The sequence below is a fragment of the Mangifera indica genome, chromosome 1, assembly GCF_011075055.1.
Source record: "Mangifera indica cultivar Alphonso chromosome 1, CATAS_Mindica_2.1, whole genome shotgun sequence".
Classification (NCBI taxonomy): domain Eukaryota; kingdom Viridiplantae; phylum Streptophyta; class Magnoliopsida; order Sapindales; family Anacardiaceae; genus Mangifera; species Mangifera indica.
In genome coordinates, this window is record NC_058137.1 from 20,599,088 (window position 1) to 20,616,384 (window position 17,297).

The 17,297-nt window shown below is 27.2% G+C and overlaps 1 protein-coding gene across 1 annotated transcript; it reads right to left on the minus strand.

Moving 5' to 3' along the window:
* Window positions 1-2,837: 2,837 nt before the first annotated feature.
* Window positions 2,838-4,809, minus strand: LOC123210304 (peroxidase 73-like). Its single transcript, XM_044628580.1, has 4 exons — window positions 4,344-4,809; window positions 4,046-4,246; window positions 3,778-3,943; window positions 2,838-3,461 (listed from the first exon to the last, which is right to left on the minus strand). Exons 1-4 carry the CDS (start codon window positions 4,566-4,568, stop codon window positions 3,055-3,057), a joined length of 999 nt encoding a protein of 332 aa, XP_044484515.1. The 5' UTR covers window positions 4,569-4,809; the 3' UTR covers window positions 2,838-3,054.
* Between the last annotated feature and the right edge of the window lie 12,488 nt (window positions 4,810-17,297).

Consider the following 17,297-nt stretch of genomic DNA (forward strand, 5'->3'; position numbering starts at 1 on the left):
CATAAATGCAGTGTTTCTTGAGGATGGCAGTGTTCGACCTTCTTATTTCAATGGAGTTCTGTGCGTTGATGACCATAGATTTAATATTATTTCTCAATTATTTGAAGACAGCATGCATAATCTAAAGTGGGTTATTATCATTTTAATCACTGAATTATCTTTTTCTTTGAAGCTTGCCTCAAACCTTGGCTGCTTTAAGAAGAACGTTTTAAAAACGTTGTTGTTATTATTATTATAACAATAGACGTAGGCTTTTAATCATTCTGAAAACAATGTTATTATCATTATTTTCTTGTTATGAATTATACAATATCATCATTTAGTATATTTATCGTTGGTACAAATATTCACAAATCAAACTTCTTGTGTTAGGCAGCTGATGCATTCCTTAACTAGCACTAAAGTGGAATTTGTTGGCTTGATAAATCCAGTTGAAGTATAGAATTTTCCTTGATGACGTCAAGTTTAAGACTAACAGGGATGTTCACTTACATATCAACAGGCTACAGTCCTTTTTTAATGGAATAGGAAGAAGAGACGAAGGTAAAAATTTGCGGCTCGTCTTAGATTCTACTGCTCCTGATTGAATGTAATGGCTGGTGAGCTTTTGCTTTCATCTCCCTGTGAACTTCTGCTTTCATCTGTATTCATAATCTAATCATGAAAAATGTTATAAAGCACTCGACTGGTAGATCTTGCTGCAAACCACTTGCTATCCTGAACGGAGGAACATCATGGATTGTGTCATATATTGTAGTCCAATAACGTATTATATCTCAAAATTTTACTTTTTCATATCGTATCGTATAATATAATACGAATTTTAAAAAGTAAAATAATAAAAAGTTTTAACAGACATGTCTTCATTTTGAAAAATATTACAAACACTCTTAAAAAATTAAAATTTTTTATATACATTTTTATTTCATCATAATTTTCTTTGAAATGTGTATTAATAAATATCAATAATATATACGTATTATATCATATAATATATCTGTTGTATCATATTAATTTGATATCTCTTATGATACATATTTTTTTTATCTATATCATATCGTAAAATACTAATAACTATAAGATTACCTATTTACCCTTCTACTGAACCCGATACGCATTATAAATCTACAAATCTTGAACTTAAAGTTCCAGCAGCATGTTTATAAGTCTCCTGCCGATTAATCTGTTCTATTTTAGTCTCTCCACTGAAAACATTTATGATGAAGTCCACTCTTAGGTTAATTTTTAGCTAGCTTTCTTGCTGAATCATGCATACTTGATCTTTTGTAAGCTGATGGTATAACTCACAAGGATCCTCTACATATAGAAGCTCTAAATCATCTATTTAATGCCAATTTTGTGAAGCTATTATATTGTTTATTATTATTATTATTTTAGTGACAAAAAACCTCATTCAAATCGTATCATTATTTTTCAAATCAAATTAATTATATTAAAAAAATAAATTTTAAATACAATGACCCACCTAGTAACTGTTAAAACTATATTGATTTTTAGTTCTCCAATGGGGATTGATAATTTGCTATCAAATACTTACAATGATGTTTGCAGGCTTGTCACAATTCGGAGTCTGTTGTCTTCAATTATCAAAAATAAATAAATGTGGCCTCCACCGTGTGGCTGAAGGTTCAATATTTTCCACATGTTGTCAAGCCTTGTATTTATTAAGTGTTTTGTAGGTCCTCACCATAGACGATAATGCCAGAAGGTGACTTGGATTTTGGGTTTATTTTATTTTGATGCTAAACGCGTGCTCAAAGACAAAAGAAGTCCTCATATTTTGCTATCAAGCACAGCTGTTTTACATTATATGTTTTAACACTTTAGCCAACTGGCAAGCATAATTTAGTCTCAGGAGTCGATCACTTTGGCCATCTCTGTATTGGAGATAGAAGTGGGTATAAATCCATGTTTTGATTTGAGTTTGATTTAAATAAAAAATAATTTAATTTAAATTTAATTCAAATTTATCGAGCTAATATTAAAAGTAATTTGAGTTTGATTTAAATAAAAATAATTTGGTTCGAGTTCAATTTAAATTTATAATTCAAATTTCTGACTTAGATATGTGGCTTAAATTTGTTATTTATTGATAAAATAATATTATTTAATAATTATTTAACATAATTCAAATCGAGTCATAAGTTAAGTTCAAACAAAATTAAACTATCTATCTAGCTTGTAAGCTAAATCAAATCGAACTCTATATAACTCAAGTTTGATTCAATTTTAAAACAAATTAAATATTTAATTTGAACTTAATTTAAATTCGAAGTAAATGAATTTAAAGTGAGTTGAATCTACTGTCGAACCTAACCCAACTTTATTCGGATCAAACCCTAATTGTAGGTGTAAAAAGAATGTGAGAAGATGAATCTCTATTACTTCTCTGGTATTACAAAGTTTGTGTACAGATTTGAATGTATATCCATAGGAGGAAGACAAAAAGGATATCATGGCTACATTCATGGCCAGAGATTCACAACCCATCATACCTAAGAGTTGGCTCATGTTTAGACCTGTCAATTGACTGAAACAGTGACACAGATGTATATCTCATCACTCATATATTTTTGATTTGATTTGATTTAATTTAATATGATTTTAATTTGATATAATTTTGATTTAATATAATTTATGTTATATTATTTTTTTTACTACATAAGAATATGATTCTATTTTCTATTATATTATTTATTATATAATATTACGTTAATAATATTCATCCAATTAATAAATTCTTCTTGCTATATCTGGAAAAAAAAAAAAAAACTTCAATTTCAGACTCATTTATTTTGGCAGATTAGATTTTGCAGTTGACAGAAATGGTCGTATAATTGTTTGCTCATATCATTGCAGTAGAGAGTCGATAAAATTAGATGACCATACATGTAAAACGACACACAAACAAGATTGTCATGTCGTTTATTTCACAAGCTCGGATTTTATTACAAGTTAATCCGATTCTTTAAAACAAAAAATAAGGCACCCACAACAAGAGAACCTAGTTAGTTAATAATCCAGTTCAATAAACTAATTAAACGCACTACAATCATGACGGATATTTCCATTTTTCCCTGTCTTGACACCGACCCGACCCAGCTTGGTGATAGCAGTAATAAAAGCCTTGTTAAAGGAGTTGGAGTCGGTGGCCCACGCATTTACAGCGGGTCTGGACCTGGAGTCTGTGTAGAGGATCTGATCGGAGGTGAAAAGACCCTTGTGCTGTTGAAGATTCTTGAAGTATACATTATCAAAGGTGTTGGGTGTGATGGGGTCCATGTTGATGGCGATCCGAGGGTCCACCTTTTTTGGGCACATCTGCTTTAGCTCGGCCACATATGTCTTGTTAATCGTAGGATCAACTGGATTTTTAGGGCTGAAGTTGTAAATCCTGTTTGAAAACTTGCCGCAGTGAGAGAATCCAACGGTGTGGGCAGCTGCCACAGAAGGCAACAACAATAATTTTAGATTAATGACTTATTTTGGATCTTGCGTGTGCATGTCCATGTGCATGCTGGGGAATGATGCTTTTGCCTAATAATTTCAAATTTAATAAAATTATATATATGTATTTTGAATAGATAAATAGTTACCTATTTGATTAAATAATTTTAAATTAAAAATAAAATAATATTTAATTATATAATAACACATATAATAATATTTATTTATATATTTAAAATGAATAAATATAATATCGTTAATCAATACGAAAGCGATGTTCTCAATGGTGTTTTTGTAATGGAAAACTACCAGAGAGGGCAATCATGTCCAGTTGGTTGAGTCCATGGGCGGCAAACAAGGAGTTGAGCTGATTCAACTTGAAAGTTGGATGAGGGAGCTTCCCATTTACGCTCGACGCAGTTGAACTGAGACCATCTAGTCTTCCTAACTCAACCTCATATGAAGGTCCACCAGACTGCATCATCATCATTCCAAAATAACACCATTTTTATACATATTGAAGATAGTTAACAAAGAGAAAATATTGATAATGGCATAACATAGAACAAAATTATACCAGGGCAACGACATCTCGGGTGGCCATGGCGAGGATGTCAGCGCAGGAGACCTTGTTTTTGCAACTGGAAACTTCATCAACTGCTTGTTTGGCTTTGATTACAGTGTCGAATCCATCTCCAGCTAGGGATAAATTATCTGGGTGATCCTTCTCAGCTTTGTTGCTTTCAGTTGATTGAATTATAACAGACGCATCACAACCCTGCAATAGAGGTAGAAGATTCAAACTAATTCCACCAAGAAATAAAATATAATTCAGTTCCATGATGATAAATTTTTGTCATTGTATTATGTTATACCTCGACAAAGCAATCATGGAAGAAGAGACGGAGAGTGCCAGGAACAGTGACAAATGTTTCCTTGAATTTCTTCTCAACTGCTTTTCTAACGATGTTTTCAACATTGGGGCAGATTTTGGCATAATAGTTGCGCTTGAGTTCTGAGGATACGATTCTGGGATACAGGAACAAATTCAGAGAAAATGACAGTATCAGAATAACACTAAAATTGAATCGTCGACCCATTTGAGGCACACGATTAATAAGAAAAAATGGACAAGAGGAATATATAAGCTGTGCAGTGGTGGTGGTGGTGGTGGTGGTGGTGGTGGTGGTGCTGAGCCAGTTGGGTGTTGGAATGTAATATTTTTATAATAGAAAGTGGTGAGCTTGAAAGAGATTTGGAATATGGTGACCGTATGGCGGCCTTCGCCATCCTCATGACTGCCTCATTAATTAATGAAGTTACTATTCAAGATTGAAAAATCAAAACCGTGGTCCAGAGTGAACAAGTGAAGGGAACGTAGCATGCACGTTAAGGCCGTTGGTGACCTTTCTTGGCTTAATTACTAGACTTAGAAATGGAATTAGCTAAAAGATTGGGAGATCTCAATTTGATCCATCCATGGCTCTTAAGGGGTGGTTTGATTCAGACCAGAAAGATTATTCTAATAATTTATCTTTTATTATTTATATTAATTTATTTAATTGATAATTTATAAAAAAAATTTAATAATCTTTTGTTATAAATAGTGATGTGACAAATAATATAAGAGGTAATCTAATTATCACTTTTAACTTAAATATTAAAATATTATTAAGGTAATCTTGATTTTATTATAACTATATTCTCTTTTTTTAATTTTTTTAAAGTAAAAATAATTTCATTTTCAATTAATATAACTAATAATATAAAAATATTTTAAAATAATTAAATCAAAAGACATTTAAATAAAATAATATATTAATATTTTTTTATTATTTCTAACCAAATATAATAATTATTTATACATACTAATTTTTATCAAACATAATAATTTTTATAATAATTATTTATAAAATAATAATCTATTCAATGTAATTTATTCAGCCTAAAGAAGGGTTTCTTATTAAAGGAAAAGAAAAAAATAAATTTTTGATTCATCCATCAAAATATTTCTGGATCGGATTTATCAAAACATGGACAAAACTAAATTAATTAATCTGAATTTCTTGGCACACAGGGATATAAAAAGTTTGAGATAATTAATGCCGACAAAATTAAATTTAATTAATTAAGAAATTTTATATATTTAAGGGAACTTAATTGCGCTTGGGTATGGATTATAAAAGTCCTAAGGGATGTGACAACGATAATAAATTTTCATAAATGCATAACATAATCAATTAAATATCAATTATTGATTGTCATTATCATTTGACTTAGAGTAAATTAAATTTTTCAACTTAGGTTTTATCTAAAAATGCTTTTTCTACCTTTTGATGAAAAATGATATAAACATTTTAACCGTTTAAGACTAATAATTTGATTGGTGTTTTTGATAAATCAAAAATAATTATTTTAAATAATAGATCCAAATATTTTAAAACATGATATTTTAAAACACAGTTTGAAAAAGGTTTATAAGTTTGTTAATAAGTTTTTTAAAATTTTTTGGAAGCTCAAACCATCAAAGTCACCATTTCACCATTGACATGATTTCACTACAGTCACAAGTTTCAGCCCCTAACATCCTCTATTTCATCGTGATCAGAACTATCATTAATAATGTCATTACTTGATCAAATTATCAACGACTCGATTAAGTGAAGGTTGTCGTCAAAAGCAACATGAAATTGTGACAAAGAGAGGGAGGCAAAGGTTAATAATAAGTGTGATAGAAAGAAGGTAAGATGGTATTTTGTGAGAGAAAGTGGATTGTGCAGTTGGCAATGTGGGATGGGTTGCTAGAGAAAGGGAGATGGTATTGGCCCATCGCGATAGAGGAAAAAATGGGGTAAAGATAAAAGAAAGAGGTAATAAGAAAGTTCTTATAAAATTTGGATATTTAAAAAAGTTTTTATTTTGCAAATTTAGAGTTAGATGATAATTTTGAAAAATAAAATAGAAATTTTACTTCATGGCACTATGTCAAATTTTTTTCATTAGAATTTGATTTGAACAAGAAAGTATTAATTTTGTTATCAAGGATGAAAAATGTATAAACTAGATAAATATCATATTAATTTAAAAGAAAAAAAAAAACTTAATCAAATCATCAGTGACTCGATCAAGTGAAGGTTGTCGTCAAAGGCAACATGAAATTGTGACGGAGAGAGGACAGTGGAGGTTAACAATACGTGTAACAAAAAGAGGGTAAGATGGTGCTACGGGAGAGAAGATGGACGGTGTGATCGACAATGTGGGATGGGTTGTTAGAGAATGAGAGGTGGTATGGGCCAGTGGCATTAATTTAAAGGTAGGAAAAAACTCAATTCCGATGAGAGAGTCAATCAATGGAATATTCAAATGTTTAATATCATGGGGTGGGACTATTTAATTGGGATAATCTCTACACACGTTAGAAAATGTGAGATATTTTAAAGCTATGCATGTAAAGATAAGTGATAGAAGAAAGACTTTTGTCAACATAAGTACATAACATTTGTGAGACTTATACAATTGTCTTAATAAAATGATAATTGGCCAAAAGATCATTTTCCACCCAAGGTTTAATTAAAATGACAAATTTTTATCATTTAAGTTTCAAAAAGTTAAATTTTTACTGATCATTCAATTTCATCAATGAATTTCATTAAGTGAAAAGGGTAAAAAGGGCATTTTGTATATAATTTTTTATTTTCTCCTTTTTTTAATTCTTTGTATTTTCTCTTTTTATCCTGATTTATTTCCTTTATTTATTTATTTTCCCAAACGGCTTATATTTTAGGGTAATTGTTATTTTTGAAAATATTTAAAATATTAATAAATTTTTTAGAAAATTTAAAAAAAGTTTTAAAATGTTCTTAAAATTTTAATATATTATTTAGTAGTTTTAAAAATAATATTTACATTCTAAAAAAATTGAATACAATACAATTTTTCAAAATTGATTAGAATTTTTACATTTTTTAGGATTTAGATGACAAATTTTGTAAACAGATAAAAATATAATTTTATATAAGTTATTAATAATTATTTTTTATTTTTAATAAAAAATAAAACATTTATTTAAAATATATATTTGTAAAAATAATCAGGAGTTAAGAACTTAGTTTTTCTCAAACTTAATCATTAAAAGATGAATGGTTTCATTGGCATGATAATTCGAAAAGTTAGGCAAAAGTTGACGACAGTCGACAAAGAGCAGCAGCAAGCACATGGAAATTTAAAAAAGTGCGGAAATGATTGTCCAAACTAACATTATCCACTAACCAATTAGAAAGCTTTTACAAATTACAATAAAGAGCAAGTGTGAAAGCAGGTTATCATTAACTGATAGAATGAGGAAAAGCCAGGTGTCTTATCCAGTGTAGAATAATAAAACAATTTTTACCGTTAATATTAGATAATTTAAGAGATTAAAAAAAATTATATATTAAAAAATAAAATTTTAATTCATTTAATTTAGTAATTATGAGATTAATTATTAAATTCAAAATTTATCTTATTTTTATAAATAATTTTGATCTAATATAATAATATAACTAGGTAATACTGGTTGCTGGAGAGATCTTTTCCGAATATTCAAAGCAATATTTTTTAATTTAATATTATATATTAATATTCTTTTTAATTTCTTTGGCGTCCCTCATTGTCAGACAAGAACGTGACACCTAGCAAAAGGCTAAGACAAGCTGTAAGCATGATTAGGGAAACAGACAATAAGGTCGTTAACATTACGGCTCTATTTGATTGGCTGATTTAAAGGATATTTTGATAATTTATTTTTATTATATTATTTAGTTTATAAATTAATAAAAAAATTTAATAATATTTTATTATCAATGATGATGTGACAAATAATATTAAAATTATTTTGATTATTATTTTTATTTTAAATATTAAAAAATTATCATAATAATCTTAATTATTATTATTATTTTATATTTATTTATTAAATTTTAAAATAAAATTACACTCAATTTTTAATTAAAATAATAAATAATATGAAAAATATTTTTTTATATCTATTAATCTTTTATATAATAAATAAAATAATATATTAATATTCTTTTATTATTTCTATTTAAACACAATAATTATTTATATATATCAAATTTATCAAATATAGTAATAAATTTATACCGAGTAATTTTCAAAATAATCTATTTTCAAAGTAATCTCTTAATTTTAATAATAAAACATTCTCCAAATTAAACGCCCTCTAAGTAAAATATCAAATTCCCCTCTCATTAGTTTTTAAAAATTTAAATACCCACATTTTTATTAAAATCCACCATTAGAGTTAAGAGGAAGATTATCATTTAATTAAAAATATTAAAAAAACTAGAAAATTTATCACATTTTCTTCTTTTAGTTAAAAAATTTAATAATTTTTCTTTATCCAAAGTTTGAAAAATAATCATTTATCTTATAAGGTTTACATTTTCTCTCTTATCGCTTCTTTGATTATTGAAGCTAGCTAATCTCCTCCATACCATCTCTCAAACGATAATGAATCATCGACCAACTGAAGATTAATCGATGATTCGTTAGCACAAATCTATACTTTATATAAATTTATTCAATTGATTTGTGTATTAATTGATGTATAAATCTCTCGAATAAAAGATAATATTAATTCCAACTAGGCGATGCATAATATTAAATTTAAAAAAAAAAGATAATCTAACTCAAACTAGTAAAAATTCTACCATTTAAAAAAAAAAAAAGATTGCTTTGGATATTCGGAAAAGATCTCTCTAGCAACCAGGAAAAGAGAATTATTATATAAAATCGTAATAAATGAATAAAATTAAATTTTCTACCAAGGTAAAAACAAAGATAGTACGTTTTATCAAATCTCTCATTTCTCTATTATTCTCATTTTTTTTTTCTCTTTGTGCAGCCAGTCCCAATCGAACAATATAAAATCAGTTAAATAGCATACTCTAATCATTAATCAAATGTTCCTTTGACAACAAAATGATTCGCTGGATTCACTAAGTGACAATAGTAAAAATATCTTATTGAGCTCAATAGGCACAAAAAATATGAGAGTGCTTATGTATAATGGAGATATATATTGACATTTGATGGTGAAATATGTCATTTTATAATTATGTATAATTATCTATATCTTAAGGGTAAATACATTACTTTATGCTTATGTATAATTATCTATGAACAGTTATGCATAAACGGTACATGTCTATTTATCTAATTTCATATTAAAAAACTAGATAACATATCACATAGGAGATTTTAAAAAGAGTGCACGACTTAAGGTGACATCTCATATTCTGAGAGATTGTTCTTATCCAGAGAGTAGAGAGTTTGAGTTTTAATTGTCAAAGGCTATTGTAGAATCCAAGTAAGTAGGGGATTTAGTCAAGGTTTTTATATAACTTGTCTGTACGAATGTAAATCTGAATTGACATATATTTTGGATTGGGTGTTGTTCATATGATGTGGATATGTTAAAAGTGTAATCAGAATATATTGCGAGCATGATAAATATACGAGTAGATCAAAGGATTTTTTGTTTATGATATAGCCTTATCCTAAAGTGATATGAGATGCAATGGATGTTCGTAAAAACATTGAGAGTTTTATGTCCTTCATTGTTAATTTTGTAACAAAGTTATAATTTGGTTGAGGCCTTGGAATAAAAAAATTTAAAAAGAATGAGAACTCGTGATTTCCTAAATCCTTTGGTGGAACGTAGTATTATATGACAGATATATATAGTTTATTGATATTTTTTATTATTACCACAAATATTTCTAAATACTCTTTAAATTGTATTGCATTAAGGAAAACAAATTAATTCAATTATTGACCCTGTAAAAAAATAATTCAATTAAATAATTATAAACACAACTTCACTAAATGTACAAATATAAATAAGAACATAGCAGATATCAACATAGGCAGTAAACGGGAGGCCTTAAGCGTTCTTTTGGGATTCAGTGAAGGAAATTGGGCCCAAAACCCATTTGTAATTGTAGTTAAGTATTTCTTCATTCTTCTCCCGTAGCCCTGTTTGAAATAGATATTAGGCCAAAGGACATATGCCCACCCAATGTTTAGTCCATATTCAAAGTCATATCCACAACTTTTTGAAAATTTAATATCCACCCATCAAATGTTCTTATTAAAACTTTTTGAGATGGCTCTTCTTTGTGGGCCAATTTCTGATGAAAAAGATGAAGAAGATGGCTTTGTTTACGCCAATGGAAAGAGAGAGCGGCAAAGTCTGCTAGAGATGGAGATGGTTGTCGAAGAATGAAGGAAAAAAAACACTTTAGGAAAAAAATATAACCTTTTAAAACTTAAATTGAAAAAAAAATATTAGTTTTTAAAATCTTAGATAAAAAATGAAATATAATTTTTGTCTAAATATTATAAGTTAAAATGATAATTATATTTTTTTAAATTAATGAATTTTATTAATTTTAATAATTGATGGATAGATATTTAGATTTTAAAAAAATTATGGATATGAGTTTGACAACAAACTAGTCCTTGGGTTGGGATAAGTCTTTTGGCCTAAAAAAAAGGCTTTTTCGGTTGTCTTCAAATTTTTCCAGGTGAAGTACGAAATTTGTCCCCCACTGACCTAATAATTGATCATCATGTGCTGGAATTACGCAACATAATTTAATTGATAAATAAAGGATTAAAATTAAATAAAAATAACAAAATTTGAAAAAAATCACTGTAAAAATTTTAAAAGTTAAGTTATAATATTTAATATGTTAAGCTATTAATTTTTTAAATTTAAAATAGTATTAAAATACTAATTTTTCAAACCTAAAAAGGTCAATTAACCTTTTTTTAACCTTTCTTAAGTCCATTAATTTTAATAAATACATAATATTTGAAAAATGGGAAAATGGGGTCAACTTTAAGAAGAAAGTCATGGATGCTTCTTTAATTTTGTGACGCAATCACATCATGATGGGGGATTTTTTTTTAAGTGGACCATTTGCGGAATTTATGTTTTGCTTCGTTGGGTGAATAATTACTAGCACAAAGGAGAAGTGAAGTCAAGTTGATAAGAAAAAGGTTCCAATTACACAATGATCGAAGACATTACATTATATTATTTGCAATTTAACAAATTCCTTGATGGTATATTATATGATATAGTAATTGTTACATGATATGAGACATTCATCCCCATATTTGAACTCTTAAAGTGTGTGACATAGGATAAATTAAAACGGTCGAATTTAAAGTTTACGAGGATTATTTAAGATTTTAATTTGTAATCCGTGTAAATTGTGTTCTAACTTAACAATTAATTCATAGTATCATTGGATCATTAGAATCAATAAGGCCAAAAGACTATTTTTCATCTAAGTTTTAGTCTATCAAAAATATATTTATACCAGTTCAAAAACTCAAAAACCTTCTCATTTCTAAACTTATGTTAAAATTGTCTTTAAATATAAAAGTGAAATTGTCATTTTAACAATAATATTATAAAATATATAAATTTTCTTTCATTTCCCCTCTCCTCCCAAGGTTTTAAAATTAACATTTCACCTAAAGTCTCAATTTTGAAAAGTGACTTCTCCCTCCCTCCCATCCAAATCTCTAGTTTTTCTTTTTCATTTTTTTGCCCATTGACGATTACCGATTTTCAATCTAAACCTGACTACTTGAAACATCACCCCAAACCTATGGATGACGAAACATCATCTTTCAACGATGCCTTCGTTGTTTAGACGAAGATTTTAACTAGATTTTAGGAGAGGGTCACTGTTTATCAAAAAAAGTGGTTGGATTTCGAGATATCAAACCTTAAGAGAAAAAGTGAATTTTTCAAACTTTAATTATAGGGAGAAATTATTAGTTTTGTAAATTAATGGAGACAATGAGATATAATTTTAATTTTTTTAATATTATTGATAAAATAATAATTTTATTTTTAATTCTAACAAAAATTTTTGAATATATAATAATAGACTAAAACTTTGGATGCGTATTTAGAGTTTTCAATCATTATAATATACATTTGACCTTTCATCAAAATTTGGGTAAAAAATAGTCCCTTGGCCAGTCAATAAATATCTAGAATTTAAGATAGAATTATTAACTTTTCTCTTTCTAAAGATTCTAATTACCAAGTCCATATTTCTGTCGTTTTCTTTTTTAACAAGTCCCTGCCAAGGCAACTCTAACACAAAGGTTTATTTGGCACATTGGCCGGTGTTTGTAATAAACCTAACATCACCATTATCATAAGTGCGTAGATAACTAACATCAAGAATTGTAAATAACTAAGAAGAAATGTATATCGTTCGATCGTGATCACACATCCAACATACAATAAGACATGTAAATTGTTAAAATAATCAATTAAATATAATTATTATTTTGCTAATCTTAAAAATTATATTATGTTATATTTAATGTAAAGTGGTTGTACAATTCAAATAGTATAATAAATACAAAATATCTAAATGGGTTGGATAATATACATTATATTAAATTTGAAATGCTACCACTACACACAATCATCTTTATCTAGTATATATATTTGTTTTATGTTTATCCCGATAATCAAACGAATATACAAACCAAAGAAAACCGACCCATCACTTGCATGTAAATGACGAAAATGCCATTTCCCACCTGGGTAGAAAATTGAAATTTAATGCATTAAACAAACATTTTTTTTTCCCATTTTTCTGATTAAAAATAGTAGAAGCGATCCACCTAAAACACAAGTACAAAATCAGTTAGAATTGATGGTTCATTAAACGACACATGATCTTTCCAGGATGTGCTCAACATCTGAGTGGGTGGGTTTCATTTTCTTTGAACAAAACATTTTATATTCGTTAGGTTCCACGCAATGTTTGTTAGTTTAAAAATCTGGAAGGAGAGGAGACAGACGGTCGTGATTCGCTGAAAATAATACATCACTCGCCCTTACCCACCGTCCCCCCTCATATATGTTTATTCTAATTACATGTCTTTTTAACTTTAATGGATAATTAATTAATTAAAACGCCATCCAAAAAACGGCCATTTTAAATTAATTTATATTAATTTCGCAACAACCCCGTTTATTCTCCATTTCAAGGTTATTTGTCGCTAGTCAAATATTTAATCAAATCCACAAACAATATTTAATTAATTCGGTGGGACTAATTCATAAGATAATTAATGCAATAAATTTAGGCCAAATGCCAATTATCATCAAAGGTTTGATACCAATTTTCATTAATTTATCCAAATCAATTATTAATTTTAACCATTAAAAGATACTTATATTATTTTATTTAAATATTATTATAAAAACATACTGTAGCCTATAAGAGCGTTAATATTAATTTTTAAAAAATTTATGAAGATAAATGTATATTTTCCTTACTTACTTAGGAAATCATAATATTTATTTTATATATTTTAAAGATATAGGAAATAACTTTAATAGTTTGTAATACGAGATTATATCTCTTATTTTGGTGTATTTTGGGTTATTCAAATTTAAAAAAAGGAAAAACTTCTTAAAATTTCATTAATATCTATAATATTTTTAAAAAATGTAATCTATCTCTAACATATGATTATATGTTATTGGCACTTCAATTTATATTTATACCAATAAATTTTTTTATAATTAATTTTAATTTAAATTAATATAAATTAAGATATAAAATTATTTAATAAAATTTTAGAAGTGAAGTATTATTTAGCTTGAAAGTTATTTTGTTTTTTCAATAATTTTATTAAAAATAAAAAAAGTTATTAAAAATTTAATAAATGGATAAAAAATTGTTTTATAATTTAACATTGGAAATTTATCATTTTATCAAATTTGGGTGGAAAATAATCGTTTGGTCAACAATTTACTGTAATACGGACCATTAATAGAATCATGTGTATAATTTTTATATTTAAATAATTATATATAATCTTATAATTAAATATTAATTATTTTTTAATTTTTTAATTATATAATAATATATTATTATTTATCTATAAAACTATATATAAAAAATAATATATATAATATCATTATAGTATAAATTCCACTGGACGACACCATCAAGGAAAGCATGCAACCCACATTACATTGGAAAGGCCGTACCCGTACGTATTATGATTCCTTGGCAAATTGCAAACATTTTGATTAATCTGCCTGCCCTTGTAAGAAATTGCTCCCTTTATCATTTACAAAACGCGTTTCTCTTAATATATTAATTAGAAATTTCCCGCACGAGGACTCTAATTTTGATGCTTCTTTGAGTTGCGCAAAGAATGAAGAATGCAATGGACACAAACATGTATGCTACCCCCGCCTATACCTAATATGTGCTACGCCACAAACAAATAAAAAGAAGTTTCCCCTGTTTGTCGTTCTCAATTAGGGATGGGCAATGGAGATGGAAGGGTGAGAATCTCAATCCTCACTCTCATCCCTATAAGAGATATTAATTTTTTGTCTTTAGCTTATTTATGTTATGAGAATAAAAATAATTTTTTATTTTCGTTTTTATTTTTATAAGAAAAATTTTTTCTTTCATATTCTATAAATACAATATAAATATATTAAATAATAAAATTAACTAAAATTAAAATCAATTAACTATTTTAAATATTACAAATATCATATATTAATCATCTTAATATACATAATAAAAATATAAATAATTTAAAATTATAAAAATATATTAATATTTTAAAAAAATATATTTATATAAAAGAACAAAAATAAAAACAAAGATATAGACAAGGGCAAAATAGGGTAAGAAGGAGACATATATTTTTGTCTTCAATTATGAAGATATTTTTCTTTTCCATCTTAATTTTTGTCTTTTTTTTTTAATTTTTATTTGAAAATTCTCCCCTTACTAAAATCTACAAAGATTAAAAACTTTAAAATCGTCCTGAAATTATCGTCTCTGTTGTCAATTGTAGAAATTGATTTCTATAGTTCCATTGTTTGTTGCACGTCATTTAATTTTCAATTTCTTTTTCAAAGGAGTGTGGGGTCAAGGACCCATGGCTCAGCCTTTTCAGCACACCCCTTTGGACCCACCGTCCCATACGGCTGCTCCTCCCCGAACCGGCAACGCGTGCTTCCATGTCACTCTCTCTCTCTCTCTCTCTCTGACTCTCTCTCTCTCCGGGTTTTACTTTCTTGCATTATTTTAGATTCTCACGACTCAGAAGAGGGAGAAAGATAACAATAAACAAATTAATCTACACAGGACCCCAACAAACGGCCATGTGATCATCCTCTTGTTGATAAGTATGACCCGACATGGATTTTTATTATTGCTATAGCTTTTTACTGATTAAAATATGCACAGATTCAATTAATTTTATTTTTCATTCTTAAAAAAAATTATTATTTAGGATAGATTCCAGTCTGTGCTGGCTCATATTAAGTCTTTACACATTTGACTCTGTAAATTTATACAAGCACGTACGTTTAATCCGTACGATGCACCTAATCTTAATTATATGGGTCCACTTATATCCACCGTCAGATATGATATCATGATCGTTTTCTTTCCCACCCCACTCACATGCCCAGTAAACATCTACAATCATTATGCTGGCTCTTCTCTGAGGTTGATATGTATAGGTAAGGAATCAAAAACATCCTAGCCCATCTAATTATTCTTCAATTTCATACAATAAAGAAAATATTAAAAAATATAGAAATAATATAATTATAATAACGACAATTTCATATTAGATTGTTGATTTTCTTGAGTGAGTAGTTTTGAGATTTACTAAGTTTTATTTATTCGATGTATTTTTTATTTAAATTCAAAAGAATAGTTCAACTCTAAGTTAGTAAATACAAAAAAAAAAAATATGAGAGTTGTATAGATATAATAAATAAATGTTGAAAAATATATTTATAAAAAAGTTCATAAAATTCAGATATAAAAGATGCATAAAACGTATATATATGAGTTTAATATGATATATTATTAATAATACGTTTATAAAAATACAACAATATTATCTATAATTTTAACACTTTTCATAGATTTTCTTGTTAACAATTTAAATATAAAATATCGAATTGACTATTAAACATAATATATTATCGAGATTCAATCATCATAAAAAATTACCAGGAGAAGTTAGAGATTTAGATTTAAAAAATTGAATTTTTTGTTTTATATAATTATGACATTATAGTAATAAATTAAAAATACAAGAGACATTTTCATACTTCAAAAAATTTATACAAAAATAAAAAAAAAGATAAAAATTACACGTTTAATATAGGAAACATATTATTTAATAAGATTTTCATTCAAAAATTCAGGACGATATATTTAAAACGTAAATTAAATGTAAATAATCTGTTTTTTAACTAACAAGGGTTCGGCTTTGTGGGCAGGTGAGGGGATGCCACCTTAAGTTGCTTCACATTAATCTGGACCATGAAAATAATATGAACAATGTTATGTATACCTATTTTTGATACATAATTCATGTATACAGTGACTTGTCATCATATAATTAAGTGATTTTAAAACATGTCTCATCATATGATAAAAAAATATCTAATCATATGATAATATCTTATCTGTGTATATAAATTATATATAAAAAATAGATACACATAATTTTATTGAAATAATATATAGTAAATGATTGAAATAGCTGCAGGAAGAGATACACAGAGCTTGGGTGCATGTGATTCAGCCTGTTCTTTTGATGATTGTCTGGGGTAATGTTATATAAGGGCCTTGCGATCCTCAACGATTATATAAATATAGATAAATTATTATTATTAATTAATTATTATTCTTTTGTATTTATTTTATTAATATCTGCACTGC

Bases quoted from the DNA above. Each gene is read 5' to 3' on its own strand.
- LOC123210304 (XM_044628580.1), bottom strand. From the start codon at position 4,568: ATGGGTCGACGATTCAATTTTAGTGTTATTCTGATACTGTCATTTTCT. The intron at 3,944-4,045 runs GTATAATTTTGT...ATGATGATGCAG, and splicing joins CCCGAGATGTCGTTGCCCTG to TCTGGTGGACCTTCATATGA. The intron at 3,462-3,777 runs GTAGTTTTCCAT...CTTCTGTGGCAG, and splicing joins GGACATGATTGCCCTCTCTG to CTGCCCACACCGTTGGATTC.